We start from the raw sequence: 15,000 nt of genomic DNA, 5'->3' as shown, positions 1-15,000 counted from the left end.
ACTCGAAAATGTCAAAGCTGGGTATTTGCTGTCCGTGATAAAATGAAACAAAAAAAAACGCGGAAAGGTAAGTTTTGTCTGATGTGGAATAACTCTATTAATTTATTCATTGATTTTGATTTTCTTTTATTCCTGCGTATACACTGGACAATCAACTTTATATTTCCTGTCATTTACCAAAGAAATTTGGCGCAAAACGGTATCAACACTTGAAAGAAACGTTCTTAATAGAAGGATTGACACCACGAAATTTATCACGTAGCAGCAATGTTATGGTACCATGTGAAACATCAATTATTGCTAAACAAGATTTTTTTTTTTTTTTGACGTAACAAGTTATCAGGGCAACAGAAAAGCTTTGCAAAAACACCCTATATTTATTATTTATTATTGCACAAAAGTGTTCAGAAGGCCAAGAGGAAACTCTCTGCAAATTAAAAAAAATTTCTGTGGAGCTGATTTAGAGCTACCTTAACTTTTCATTTATTTAAGGTGCCTCTAAATTCGCTGCACAGATGACATTTCAGAAATAAGAATGAGGGTCACCCAGTTCGTTTTTGAGATATGAGCAGCTAAAGCCAAAATATGGGGTGTTTTTGCAGGGCTTTCCTGTTGTCATGGTAACTTTTTTTATTTCAACTAAAATGACCGAATCTTTTCAGCAATAATTGGTGTTTGATATGGTACCATAACCTGCATAACATTGCTTTAAGTGATAAAGCCTGAAAAGAAAAGATTCATTTTAGATCTTACGCATTTGAATAACCACCTGAACAGGAAGTAAGTTCAAGCCTGAGTGCGAAGGCATTTGGGTTGCCAAAGAAGTTCTTAGGGGTATCTCCTCATAGATATCTTCCCTGAACGCAGAAAGTTTCTAGCCCTTGCTTGGAGGTATCAAGTCGGTACTGCCAGATTCCTCATGTTAACTGTTTTGCCTTTTGGGCTGTCTTTGGCTCCCGCACTAATTTATTCTGTCAATCGTGGCTTGATCATGTAAAATTACGTCAAGTGAAGGCGTTGAATTTGAGTCAGATTTCTGGCAAGTGATCCTTTGTAAATGCAATGGCATTCCAATCTGGCCGGTTAAATAGAGGCCATCGAAAATGGGGTATTCTGACGCATCCAGCGTAGAATGTGGAGGTGTAGTCGTTACCGAGGTAAAGGCGTTTGATCAGAATTGGTCTGAAGTTGAGAGCAAAGAAAAATCCGGCACTTGTCGCCTCATGCTTTGGCAGAAGATTTGAAATCACAAACTGTGTCATGGTTCACAGTGTTCACAGATAATTATTTTATCAATTGTAAGCAAAGGATCCAGGGTCCCTCGATTCCAGAAATTGTCATCTAACATTTTTCAGTGAGATATGTTAAACGGAATCACCATAGATGTTAATTGGAGTCCCAGATCTTATCTATGTGGCGGACGAAATAAGTAGAATAATAGATTATGATGATTACACCATCACTGATGACGACATATTTAAACTCTTAGATAAAGTGTGGGGTCCCCTTAAGTTTGACTGTTTTGCGTGTCTAATATACAATGATAAACTGGCGTAGTTTAATTCAAAATTTTATCGGCCAGGCACGAGTGGTGTCAACGCATTTTGTTAAGACCGGGCTTCTGTAAAAACTTCTTATTCCCTCAAAGGGGGTGGGGGGCTACTGAGAAGTTTGTTTTGGTTTGAGGCTGTTGAGAGTCTTTCGTAAGGTCGAAGGAATTGTTTTAATGATGTTGATTTATCCGCTCCAGATATTTACAGGTGATGTACTTTTGTGAGATGTTCAATCTCCTGTTTTCTCCTTTTTTTATCCTCAGCAATTTTTGAGGTAAGCTTTTGGCAGGGGTACCCAACGTCAATTTTCGGAAAATATCAGTTCGGAAGACGATTTGAGATCTAGAATTTTCGAATCATTTGTTCTCAAATTTCTTGCTTGCCTGCCTGTCCTAGGATTTTCGAACATCTAAAAAATGAAATAATTGCCCATTTTTAACGGATTTTTACCTGACCCTTAAAAGGTCACCTAGAATTTTCGGGAGCCCTTTTTCTGGCTGAAATTTTCGAAAAGGTGTGTTTTGATCCCTATAATTTTCGGATCACTAGTCTTTCAGCTAGGAAATCAGAACAGATAAAAACAATTAAGGGGCAAACTATGCCTATATCTACCGTTTAAACACCAAAATACGTTTAACAATGCTATGTTTAAGTGGTTTTGAACTATATTCTCGTTGGGTGCCCCTGTTTTGGTAAAGAAACACCCTGTCCGTTGGCGCAACCATTGCTGCTACTTCCAGAGTAAATGAGAGGAATTGAAGGTGGAGAACCGAGAGAGTAGACAGGGCCTTGCACGTGGGACTAAACTACAACAAGGCTTAGGGTTTCCAAGAATCTAGCACTGTAGATTAAGCTTAATTTTTCCTTAGCTTTGTAGTGTAAATTCATTCAGTAAACTCGTGCGCTCAACACCAAATCGAAGCCCCTTCTTTATCTGTCAACATGTATGAGGTCTTTGCTGACCTATGCGCTCCTGTAACGACACCGTCGACATGTATGCCTCTCCTTGGTAGTGAAGGCAAAACATAGTATTTCTGACAATGAAGCGAAGCGTAATAGACAGAGATATTTAATTTGCCGGCACGGACAGGAGGATTGACGTCGTGCGAAAGGGATTATGGGTATACGTGACAGATATATGTAGTAGATTGTTACGATTTGAAAACCTTTCTAAGTCAGCAACAATTCACTTCCCAAGTTTAAGTTTGATTTAAGAGTGTGTTGTTAGTTTCCAAGATTCGTTATCGTAACTCAGCCCCCGGAGTTAGCGGCACCACAGTTGGTGGGGGTATGCGTTCCTTTTTTTATTTTTTTCCACAAAGTACTTTTGGCTTTTCGTATCCAGTGGTGTCGCAATAATTTATATTACTGTGAACTGGTTTGTCCTTGGAGGCACATGTCTGCATTGTGGCATGTGAGATGGTGAGCAGTATTTGTTTTGTCAGTGTTCCTACAATAAACGGGCGTATGAGGTCTTTGCTGACCTATATGCCCCTGTATCTGCTCTGTTGTATGTTTCATTCATTTGGTAGTGAAAGCATAATTTTACTATATTCTGCAGGATCCATTCAAAATTACCCATGACAACTCACATCCAATTTATAGCGTGTGTAGGTAAATTGAAGCTTTCAAGGCGTGTTCTCTTACAATAAATTAATTAAGAAAATGTTTATCGTCTCGTACCAATCCTTGATTGTAACTTTTAAAAAGCATATCTCTTGTCTTTCTGAAATAAATCTTGATTCAGTCTTAAGAAAGAATCAAAAATGCCTCACAACTAGCGAAATCACTAATGTGACATGCTTAATGGAAGCAAGTCAAGTAACGGACGTCGGTCTCGACCCAGTTTCTCTTCGGCTACTTGGCGAACGTCTCGTGCGTAAGCTCTCTATGGTATACTCTACGTATGACGCCCCGTTCTGTAAACAGCGTAACTAACCACAAGCAAGAGAGAATGAAGGTAGAGAACACATCTCCATGCCTCAGCTATTTTTAGCTTCGCGCCATGGTCGCACAGCCAATGACAACCAATCAGGTGTCTTCCTCCAAATAGCCGCGCATCTTGACCACGGGCTAAATTGAGATTGAAAAGAATTATCATTAGAAGAGGGCAATATATGATGGAGATGTTCTGTCCCCTCATCCTCAGACAAAATGAAGGAGAGAGAGAGAGTGTAGGGGGGTTGGCCGGGTTTACGTGAATTTCAATAAACATATTTCAAGATCAAAATTCTGTTCCCCAAAAAGTGCGCGATTATTAAGCATACATGATGTGAACTTATCTGGCATTGTAAAATGGCAGCTGTTGGATATCAAGTATGGCTTTTTTAGTTAGTTTCCCACTACGGGTTTTGGGGCATCATACACCAACCTCCTTGTTTCTGCAATTCTGAACGTCATTTCGAAGTCTTTTGACTTTCCAAACGTCTTGGGGAACAGACACCCGTTTTCGTGACATAGCCTAAAACTTACATATTCCAAAGGCTAGATTTTTCTCTTGCTTGCCGCTAAGTGGTTTCTGGCATTCGAACTACATTATTTGCATCATCCTTGGGAGTGTTCCCGCATCAAATAAGCAAACCAATTACGCTTTTGGAAACTTGCTGTGACAAAACGAAAAATAGTTTTGGCGAGCGGCAAGCAACCCATCATTGGAAAAAGAGAGAACTAACACTCAACATTTCTGGATTAAAGATCACGAGGTGCCGAGGAAGAACATGAAATGGAAGTGTTGAATGTTGAAGTGGACGCATGGGAAATAGCACGTCGCCAGATTGCACTTGAGGAGGTCATTGGTTCAGGAGCATTTGGAACAGTTTGGCGAGCAACCTTGAGTCGTGAAAATGGAAAACCAGGCATACGTTTTGTTGCAGCAAAGTGCTTTTCTCGTAAGTACCATTCGGCTTTGTTAATTTATAGTTTCCACCGGATACGGTTTAGTTAAAGAGGAAGGGGAAATTTTCCACTGCAATATCACAAGTGTTTTAATGAACTGCCTGTCACGTAGAGGCTTACAAAACCTCGTTCAACATGCACAATAAAAATATGTCGCAACAGAAAGAAAAAGATCCTCATTACTATATTTTATGAAAGGGTGCAGCAAAAATCATCAATTCTCAATCAACTCTTTCATAATCTACCCACCTTTATCTTAACCTCGAAACAAATGCGGAGATTACCAAAATAGATCACCTTCTCCTAACAGGTTTCCTACTCCTTTTCTCCTGCTTGATCCCTATTCATTGCAAGTGTGCAAAGACATTTTGTTCTTTAACTTTTATTTCAAACTTTCATGGCGACGTCTTGCCTCAAATACACCAGATTTTTACCCTCGTTGCACATTAAGGGATAAAGTTCTTCATAAAATTCATAAATAAATAATGCTTTTAAACATTCTTGAGCCTATTTTCCACTGATAAATTGCAGTTCAAAATACGATATAAGATGGTTAAATACCCCCAACTGGTTGACAGCGTGGAGATTTGAATCGATCAAGCATATTCGATTCTCCCTAAGCGTTGGAGCCCCAAACACTGAATCAGGAGCAGGCGTAGCTTAATTGACTGGTGCGCGTCTTTGACAGCCAAAGGTCACAAGTTCGATTCTCAGCGACTTAAATGTCTGCATGTTTTAACACCTTCCTTTAATTTGTGTAGCTGTAGCGCTAATTACATGTATTGTGATGTCCTTTTTATTGTGATGTCTTTCGTAATTCAGCCTATGGCTGTAAGTTATTAACACAATAAAGCATCTATCTATCCATCCATATCTATCTATCTCATTTGTTGTAGCCACATCTGGAGATGAAGGAAGAGCCGCTCTGATGAGAGAAATCGGGTTGGGCAAAGTTATTGGAGATAGCCCTCAGCCGAATATTGTTCAATTCATTGGCTGTGTCACCACCCAAAGTAAGGATGTTATTGCAACTGCTAAATAGAAACAGCTGTGAGAAATTTGCACCAATAGTACAAGACCTCTAGTGAAAACCTTATCAATCGATGATATTCAGGGCTAAATTTGTCTATTTAAGCAAACTGTTTAGGAAGTTCTAGCCCATTTCGAGTAATGAGAAAATGGCCGTTTTCACCACATTTCCCAAGAACAAACTAAACCCTCTTAACGTCAAATTCACTTCCAACAATTGCATAGCATAAGGTCAAGAAACAGGAAAACAGAACAATTTTCAAAAAAAAGGTGAATCATCAAAGCAATGCCATGGAATAATGACAAAAGATATGACATTTGTTTTTCAATCTGAAATGCAAACCCTTAAAGCTGATAGTTTTAGTTAAAATGCGAATGGTTGGCTGTATAAAACGATCATGTGCCTGATTTCACACTTCAAAAGAATACCCACTTGGAGCCATTTCATACAAGAAAGTATTGGTGGCTTTGGTTTATTTATTTATTTATTTATTTATTTATTATTATTTGATAATAAAAATTAACGGTAAAACTACGACGTTTCGAAGTCTCCATGACCTCATTATCAAGTAAAATGTAAAATGTTAAAATTGATGTAAAATTGTAGCTCAGAGATTATATACAAATAAAATGTGATAAACTTCATTGGAATAATGAGCGTTCATTGTTATTGGTGTTTAACGTGTCAGTTCGTGCAGTATATGTTTAAATAAATACTTTTGCACGTATTGAGTCAGACTGCGTGTTTAGCTTTGGTTTTCGTTCGCGAATGAATAACATTTCGTGAATTAGGCAGTCCATTTTCCCGCGGCATTTCTTGAGAACAGAAAACATTTCCGCTAGGTTAGTGAACGCTACGCCGTGGGCTTCTTTCAGATGCTTGCCAATGACAGAGGCTTTATGTTCTTCTATGCGTTGATGAAGATGGCGTGTGGTATAACCGATATAATCCGCATCGCACGAATCACATTTGAAAATGTAAACAACGCATTGGTGGTTAATTAAAGCGGGCTTCTCTTCTTGTATCTTGAGCTTTTCCTCGATCTTACGACTCGTGAAAACTGGTTGTAGGTCAGTTCCGATTTTCCGGCCAAGATCTTTCAGCTGATGTCTTACTGTGTCGGCCGATTTTTGGTCTTTAAATGGCAAAGTTATTCTGACAGGTTTTGGTGTAGCCGCGTCAGCTTCAGTTGGGATTTCATGACGGCTTTGGATCGTAAACCTCGTGTACCCGGCGATAGCTGAGTTGATGAGTTTCACTGGGTAATTAAGCTTGGTAAACATCCGCTTGAGATGTTGGCATTCCTTCGTAAAAGATTCTTTCGTTGATGACAGGCGGTAAGCTCGGTTCAGCATTGTATTCAGCAGAGATCTTTTGTAACGCTGATCGACATGGCTCTGGTAATGTAAGAGCAGTCCTGTATCAGTTGGTTTACGATATACGCTTGTTGTCAGGTGGCAACCGCTTTTCTCGATCATGATACCGAGGAATGGAAGCTTGTTGTTTTCAGCAATTTCCATTGTGAACTGTATAGCAGGATGGCATTCGTTCAATGTTGAAAGGAAGGCTGTTGCGGCTTGAATATTCGGCATCGTGGCTAATGTGTCGTCGACGTACCTGGAGGTCATGGAGACTTCGAAACGTCGTAGTTTTACCGTTAATTTTTATTATCAAATGTATTTCTAAACGTTCTCTGATTATTTATTATTATTATTATTATTATTATTTATATATATATTTTTTTTGTGCGAGAAACTGACTCAGGATGCAAAGACCACCAGGGAGAGATAAATAATTTAAAGGAATTGTACATTTTGCATGACAATTGTATATTTTATCTTTCAAAATATGTTATAAATTTTTAATCATCTCTTACTCACTATACTTTCTTCATAGAAAGTTCTTCACACAGTTCTTTCCATCATGCAGAGAAATAATACAAATATGTGGAAATTCTGAGTAACGTTGATTAATGTTTTTTTTTTAAATTAATATTATTATTTAATTCATGTCTCTTTTTCTTTTTCTCACTTTTAAATTTATTCTTGGGTAACATAACCTTTAACTTGGGAAATGTGTAGACATTCGCCCTTTTCTTCATTCTCATCCCCTCTACTCATTCAAGGTGAGCCGCTAATATGCGATGCTGACAAAGGTGGTTGACCAAACTGTGATATTCCAACACAGAGCCACGCAAATACTGCTTTATTTGTTTAAAAGCGTCTAAACGTAATAATGATAGATCCCATATCCACCTTTCCGAGAAGCTAACAGTTTGAATGCAGCATTATAGAAGTTGTCCAAACTCTGTGTAACCTTTACAGTACAGCCAATTTTGATCATGGAGTACTTACCCTGTGGGGATCTTCTGGGGTACCTGAGAAAAAGCCGTGGAATTTTCGACAAACATTATCGCGGAAAATTAGCAGTAGCGCCACTGAAGACCTATGACCTATTGTCATTTTCAAACCAGATTGCTACTGGAATGGTGTTCCTGGCATCCAGAGGGGTATGTGACACGAAACAAGCATGTCATACGATATGGTACTATTGTTGCTTATTGTAATCTTTCACAGATTAAGATTGTATCTACAAAATGCATCATGCGATATGCTTACTCCTTGTAGTGTTTGACATTATGTAGACAAAAATGTGTGATCATTTTGCTATCATATTCTTATATCAAAAAGAAATGGATTGCTGTAGGTGACACGTACTAGCGCGCGCTTTAAACACTGGGTTTTCTACATTGGGATAACGCTGGAGAACCATGCACCGACCTATGCCTTGATATTACATAGTGTGATCTGCCGCCGCCGTGGTCGTCATGATAATTTAACAGTCATCTTTTTAAGTCAGTAATTGGGGAACATTGGCTATAGCTCGAACAGACTACGTTATTTTCTAATCATATTAGTTAATTAACAATTATTGGATTCGGTTTTCCCATGATAGGCCAAACCGTAACCTTGATAATTATCGCTATCATGCAAAAACCGAATCCAATAATTGTTTTATTATGCATATTCCTGAGTTGTATTTGTAGAGGAAAGACGACTGACTCATCCATTTCTTTGGATGAGCGGTAAATCAAAGAAAGTTTCTGCGGTTGGCAAAGTTTTCTTTCCTCTTCTCTGCTGGTTACTGTCAGGTGACGTCACTTATGCATGCATAAAACTATTGTCTCTGTGTATGACGTCAATTCTACGTATATAAAATATATTGTCCATAGGTATGACGTAGGAGAAACAGAGCAAGCAAGAATTAGCTGCGTGCTTATAGCCAATCAAAATCGAGCCTGTGACACCAATGTATAATAACACCTACTAACTAACTTCCTCTGAGTCATTTCGAGTAAGCTTTAACTTTGGACCCGCTTGCAGCCCTCTTGTTGATAGGGAAATGCAAATCGCACCTCATCACTACAGGTGGGATTACAGAACATATTATCCTATACGCGAGCATGACTAACGTTGATTATTTACTTTTTGTAGATTATTCACCGTGATCTTGCAGCACGAAATGTACTTCTTGATCAAAACCGTGTGTGCAAGGTCACTGATTTTGGGTTATCTTACCAGAACTTTAAATATGGACATGGCAATGCCAAAAAGGTGGGTTACACTATTGATGGATTACCTTTCACTTTGTTCTCTGTGTACCTCTTTGACGTTCTGTTTTTAACACGAAAATGCACTGCTGTTTTCTCCCTAGGGCTGTATGTCAATAAAGTGGACGGCACCTGAGATACTCTTTGGAGATCCTGCAAATCTGTCAAGCAAAAGTGATGTGTATGTGCTATTGACGATTAAATTTCCAGACTTTTGAAGTATTTAGTGCCTAAGACACAATTGTATCAGGTCAGGAAATGCAATAATGTTAGCGCCTAAGAGGAAAGCGATTCTTGTCAACCCCGTTTGGTTGGTTTAAGGTATAAAGACATGAATAGTTAGTCGCATTGGTCTCTGCGTGCAAACTCGATTCGATTGATACTATATTTGAGTAAAGGAAAGAAAAGGAATGAACTTTATTTACATGTCTAGTAGTTGTAAGGCTGGAGCACAGATTGGGGACACTGTAGACTGAAATCAACAATCAAAGCATATCAAGTCAAATATTGCAGGTTTTTGAGGAGAGCCAGGGAAAACCGGATTGTCCGGAGAAAAACCTCTCTGTGAAGAGTAGGGAATCAACAAAGTCAACCTACACATGACGCCTGGATTATTAGTTTTTTTGACAACGAGAAAACAAAGAGTTGTTGTTGATGGCGTTGTTAGGAATCATTTAAACATCAATAGAGGTCTGCTCCAGGGCACTGTATTAGGCCATATATAATTTTCTATCATAGTCAGTGATATCAAGGTCATCGCACCGAATCAAAATTCGCTTGTAAAATTTGCTGATAATTTAATTATTTATCTATTGTTCAATGGACAACTGTTAATCGCATGCAACTAATACTTCTTAAAGGCAAACCCACTAATGCTTTACCACTTCCTCTGACTTAAATAGAAAGAAAACCCAGTCTGAAGTTACTGGGTGTAACATTTCAGTCCGACCCGTGTTACAGTAACTGGGATTTACATCTAGATAATATCCTATCGAACTTAGGAGTCGTCTGTTTATCTTAAGTGTTTGTAATTTCTATGGAGTACCGTGTGATCATCTTCGTCTTCTTTTCTTTTATTTCACCTATATTTACATAAGCTGTGGAAGTATGGTGCTATAATAATAATAATAATAATAATAATAATAATAATAATAATAATAATAATAATAATAATAATAAGGATTGTTAGGCGGATTGTAGGGATTGTAGGGATTGTTTACACAACAGTGCCTTTTCCTACTTATATTTGTAAGCATACTTACGTACTACATACTGCATAATAATAATAATAATAATAATAATAAAATGTACTATTATTATTATTATGCCGAGTCTGGGAATCGAATCCAGGCCACATTGGTGGGAGGCGAGTACTCTCACCATTGCGCCATCCCTGCACCATACATCTCTGCAACCCTGTCCTAAATAAAACGTGTGTGTGAGTATGTTTGTGTTTCTGTCTTACAGGTGGTCCTATGGAGTCGTCCTCTATGAGATATTCACAATTGGTGGGTACCCATGAAATTATTTTAAGCTAAAAGGTTTTAATTAAGAGGGATATCACAGGGATATGTGAGTTCGATTGTTATCTCCCATGGCTAACCGCGTTAATTTTGGTTGTGTGTTTGTGTTTGTTGGCCGGTTTTGGTTTGTTCTAAATCCTCGATACCTAAAACTGTTATTTCAGGTGAATTTATATGGAAATTTTCCCATCTACTGAATTTTCTTGTTTTTTATTTGTTTGTTGTTGTTGTGTTTTTTTTTTCTTATAATCACTTTGCTGTTTAACGAGCTTCTGCTTGATTCTCACGTTTATATTTGTTTATGTGATTGGTACTACGAATCCTCTTTAAACGCCTTCAGGCGCCATCTTCTGTTAAAGCCTTAATTTGTATCTCATTTCAACAAAAACCGTAACAAAACATTTGACAATCAATAGGAGGCATTCCATACCCTGGTTGGTCTGAGGACAAGACAATGGCGGAGTTGAAAAGAGGATATCGCATGCCGAAGCCCGCACACATCGCCAACAACCTGTGAGCTTCCGTCCAAATTTTAAAAATAAGCAACTCGGCTTTTGTAAGCCCAAGATTACTTATTTATTTATTTATTTATTTATTTATTTACTTATTTATTTATTTTAAATCATAGTGCACTCCTGGCAATATGTCTTATTTGAAGGAAAAAATTCAGGGCAAACGTTATGACAAAGAAGTGAACAAATGATCCTGGACTAGAACAAATATTCCAACTTATGTGGTTGGACACTTCCTAGCAATTACATAATAAAGAATTTGGTCAGGAAGAATAACGACTGTTTCACAATGAGTTACTCTCTAAAAGGTATAAAGAATTATTAAATTTTCAACCTTGGATATTTCGTTGCTAACTTTCTGATGAGTTCACTCAATCTCGGTTATCAGCTCATATAACTTATGCAGGGGCGAATAGAGAATTTTTCTTAGAAGGGGATGCGCCCCTAAGAAAGGAATAAACTGACGGGTGTCTTTTTTGCAAAATACTACCTATTTTAGAAGGCTGCAGGTCGTCTCGGAGGAGGGGGGGCAGTACCCCCAGAAGCCTTCCTCTACAACCACCCCTCGTATGACCTAATGTAGAAGCGATTGTGTCAGGTGTCGCCAAGCTGGAAACTGATTGGTCTTAGTTTGCAAGTGCCCAAGCGTTCAGTATTTATCGATAATTTAATGAAGAAGTTATTACATTCCCGCTTGTTGGATATGAGACTGGTTAAACCCAATTCGGCGCTTCGCGTCTCGTTGGCTTTTTACCATCTCATATTCAACACACGGAATAATTTTTTGACAATAAAAAAATGCGGCAGAACATTTCTCAAATAATTTTTAAGATCTAAAAAGCTGAATAATAATCGACGACGTTTCGACGTTACCGTAACGTCATTATCAAGTCAAAAATATATAAAAACTAAGTTCTATAAATACTAAGACAGACAATAGAAGATGAAAATAGTTTACAAGTTAAACAAAAAGTTTCGCACGTATGGAGTCCGTTTGGACGTTCAGATTAGGTTTGAATTTCTTGATGTAACGCAATTCAAACACGAAAAAATCAAATTTACCTTGGCACTTTCTCATAATCTTGAAATTGCTCTCATTCAAAACATCACTCCTACCATGCGCTTCATGAAAATACTTGCCGATTCTCTAATTTTTTGTGTTCAACAACAAGTTGAAAAAGGTGACGGGCTGTGTAGCATCGCACAGATCACATACAAAATGATAAACAACGCATTTTTGATTGACAATTGATGGTTTGACTTCTTTAAGCTTGGGATCTAGCTGAGACTTGATCTTTGTATGGTAGACTAATTCTGACTTTCAACCTCGTTCCCAGAGCTTTTCAACGAGGTTGTGACTACGTTGCTCTCGTCAGTATTTCTCTCTGCTATGCTCACTGAATATTGACGAGGTTGACATAGTCAGAATTAGTCTACCATTCAAAGATCAAGTTTCAACTAATGGATTGGCCCCACTTTGCAACCAGTTTTTGCAAGTAAGAAAATAGAACAAGATCTCAAACCTAAAGAAGCCAAACCGTCAATTGTCAATCATCCAAATGGACTTCATACGTGAGAAAATTTTTGTTTAACTTTTTTTTAAGAAATGTTCTGCCGTAATTTTCTATTCTCAAATAATTTTCTAAGTCACTTATTATTTTTTTTTTGTAATAACCAAAAAATTTTTCAGTCGTCCTACGGTTATATGAAATTAGTATTATTAGAAAATTTCTTTCGAGTTTTTATTTATTTCTATGTGAGAAGAACACAAAAAGGTGACACACGCTAACACCAACCCGAAGTGGCCAACACCTGGTATGTTAAAGTTAGCCACTCCATGCTGATGAGGCCCAGCAATGCCAAACCAGCTGTCCATGGCTGCTAATTGTTCGGGCAAATTGGTTGTGCGCATGCGTGATGTGTTAACCACACCAGATTGGTTTCACCATGCTTTTTTTTTTGTTTTTCTTGTTATTTATTTAAAATTTCTGGAGAATGTATATCTTGATTCAAAGTATTTTGGGCCTCGTATAACAGAAAGCAGAGCAAAAGCAGTGCTTTCTTTTCTACAGGTCCTCCAATGTCTCCGCGCAAAAATGCAAATTTAGTTAGGTTTTTTTTTTTTAATTATTTTCTCCCTTTCTATTTACAATTTAATTTGCATTTTTCGTTAATAAATAAATAATAACTCATTTATTACAAGTAGAAAGATGTTGGCAATAGCAGAACGTGGGCGTCTTTTAATTTCCACTTTTTTGCTTTAAGGTTTAGTTATTATTCACAACGAATACCATTTATATTTTCTCAAAGAAACAAGTCACAGATAAATTCTATATCAAGAACCTCTTTTATCTGTATAAGCACTAACCGTCCCTTACGTCAAGTCTGGGATAACGAGATACTTTCTCTTTGACATGTTTAGTGTTCAACGCTATACTTTACCGGAGAGCTTTATATATCTTTCAATACGTTTCCAAATCAACATCAAAATGTCCGATCAAAAGCAATGGCATTATATCCGTTAAAAGTAGAATCAATGCATTTTGCGGCGAAAAAATATCCAAGCATAAACCTTCATGCGAAAGGGTTGAAGGAAGAATTGCTGGAGATATAGGCTCCTCGTCTCCTCCTTTTTTATCATCAGGTATAACTTGATGGAGATTTGCTGGCAACAGGTCCCAATACTCCGCCCTGATTTCGTAAATATCTCCAAGAGGTTGCGCTCGTTCATCGAAGGAGAGGTCAGTAACAAGACGTTTTCAAGGCGCTATTATTTTTTTTTTTTCATGCGCCACGCATAAAGATTGATATTGTTGGCAAGGCGTTGCTTTGAGCGAGCTCTGTTTTCTTTGAAACAGATATTAATACCACATATGTTTGGGATATTTTGGTCGAGCCCTGTTGGGCCAGGCCGTTTATTTAAAATCAGCAAGGTACCCTCTAAGAAATACCCAAATATAGAAGACATGATCCCAGCAAAAGTGAGGGCACACCCACCATCCACAAGAAACTAAGAAAAGAGCAGGGGAAAATGATCTTGATTCTATCAAATTATTTAGTCTTCTGCAGTGGATAAGAGCTAGAGAAAGTCCCGGATGACAGGAAAGCTCCAACTGCATCGTGGGAAATAACTAATTAGGCATGTCACATTCCGCATAAATCCATTTATTTTTCTCTGGGCAATAAATTCCATTTTTTTAAATGTCCAATTTTAGCGATTATTATAATAATAAGGCTGCAACGCGTTCTAGGGAGATAATAAATGAAGGGAACGTTGGATGGGATTTTTTTCTGAATGACAAAACATGGTTTCCTTTTTATTTTTATGAACGGGAAGAAGGGAAACTCGACGATATCAGTGCAGTTGCTAAAGCTAGAACTGGGAGATGAAGTTGTTGCTGTACATGTAAAATGGTGTAATAAAATTGGATGAGTTCTACGTAAAGTTAAATTCAAATTAGAATGCTACCATTTATTTAGGGCTACCCACTCTGACACGTTTTCAAAATTATACAAAATGTATTTATTCCCAGTGCACGTGGTGTTATATTTAAGAAATGGTAAGCGTGCAGAATCAGTGTCGGCTTCCGGCAATTCTACTTTTCAATAAAACCTGGATCTAGAAACTGGAAAATTCCATTAAAATCACCTTTTTGATTTGTGATCTACACGCAAAATGAAAAATACGATACCTTTTTTTCTCGATTTCACTCGCGTTTATGAAACCTGAAATAAGTGCCACATTTTTCTCAGATAAGGTGGAGTTTTTTTAGGATTTCTCCCAGATATTGCTCAAGTCAATTTTCTCAAGTTATTGTTCTATTTCACTTCTCACGAAAAAGTCAAAACAAGAAATATCTCGAGTTTTTTCAGCTTT

General features: G+C 37.7%; 1 protein-coding gene and 1 long non-coding RNA gene across 2 annotated transcripts in view; one reads left to right on the top strand and one right to left on the bottom strand.

Moving 5' to 3' along the window:
• LOC138040979 (uncharacterized) overlaps positions 1-15,000 on the bottom strand; it is a 239,894-nt gene that overhangs the window by 9,791 nt on the left and 215,103 nt on the right. The gene's annotated exons all lie outside the window — the stretch shown is intronic.
• The window catches only part of LOC138040967 (tyrosine kinase receptor Cad96Ca-like), an 18,147-nt gene continuing 7,398 nt past the window's right edge, over positions 4,252-15,000 (top strand). Inside the window, exons 1-8 of the mRNA XM_068886702.1 lie at positions 4,252-4,441; positions 5,345-5,461; positions 7,803-7,987; positions 8,973-9,092; positions 9,193-9,269; positions 10,556-10,596; positions 11,028-11,124; positions 13,768-13,864. Of these exons, the coding sequence (XP_068742803.1) occupies positions 4,276-4,441; positions 5,345-5,461; positions 7,803-7,987; positions 8,973-9,092; positions 9,193-9,269; positions 10,556-10,596; positions 11,028-11,124; positions 13,768-13,864 (900 nt within the window). The 5' untranslated portion in view covers positions 4,252-4,275. The remainder of the gene's footprint in view (positions 4,442-5,344; positions 5,462-7,802; positions 7,988-8,972; positions 9,093-9,192; positions 9,270-10,555; positions 10,597-11,027; positions 11,125-13,767; positions 13,865-15,000) is intronic.

This window comes from Montipora capricornis, chromosome 3 (assembly GCF_036669925.1).
Source record: "Montipora capricornis isolate CH-2021 chromosome 3, ASM3666992v2, whole genome shotgun sequence".
NCBI classification, from domain to species: Eukaryota; Metazoa; Cnidaria; class Anthozoa; order Scleractinia; family Acroporidae; genus Montipora; species Montipora capricornis.
This window is presented reverse-complemented; position numbering and strand designations above follow the sequence as displayed.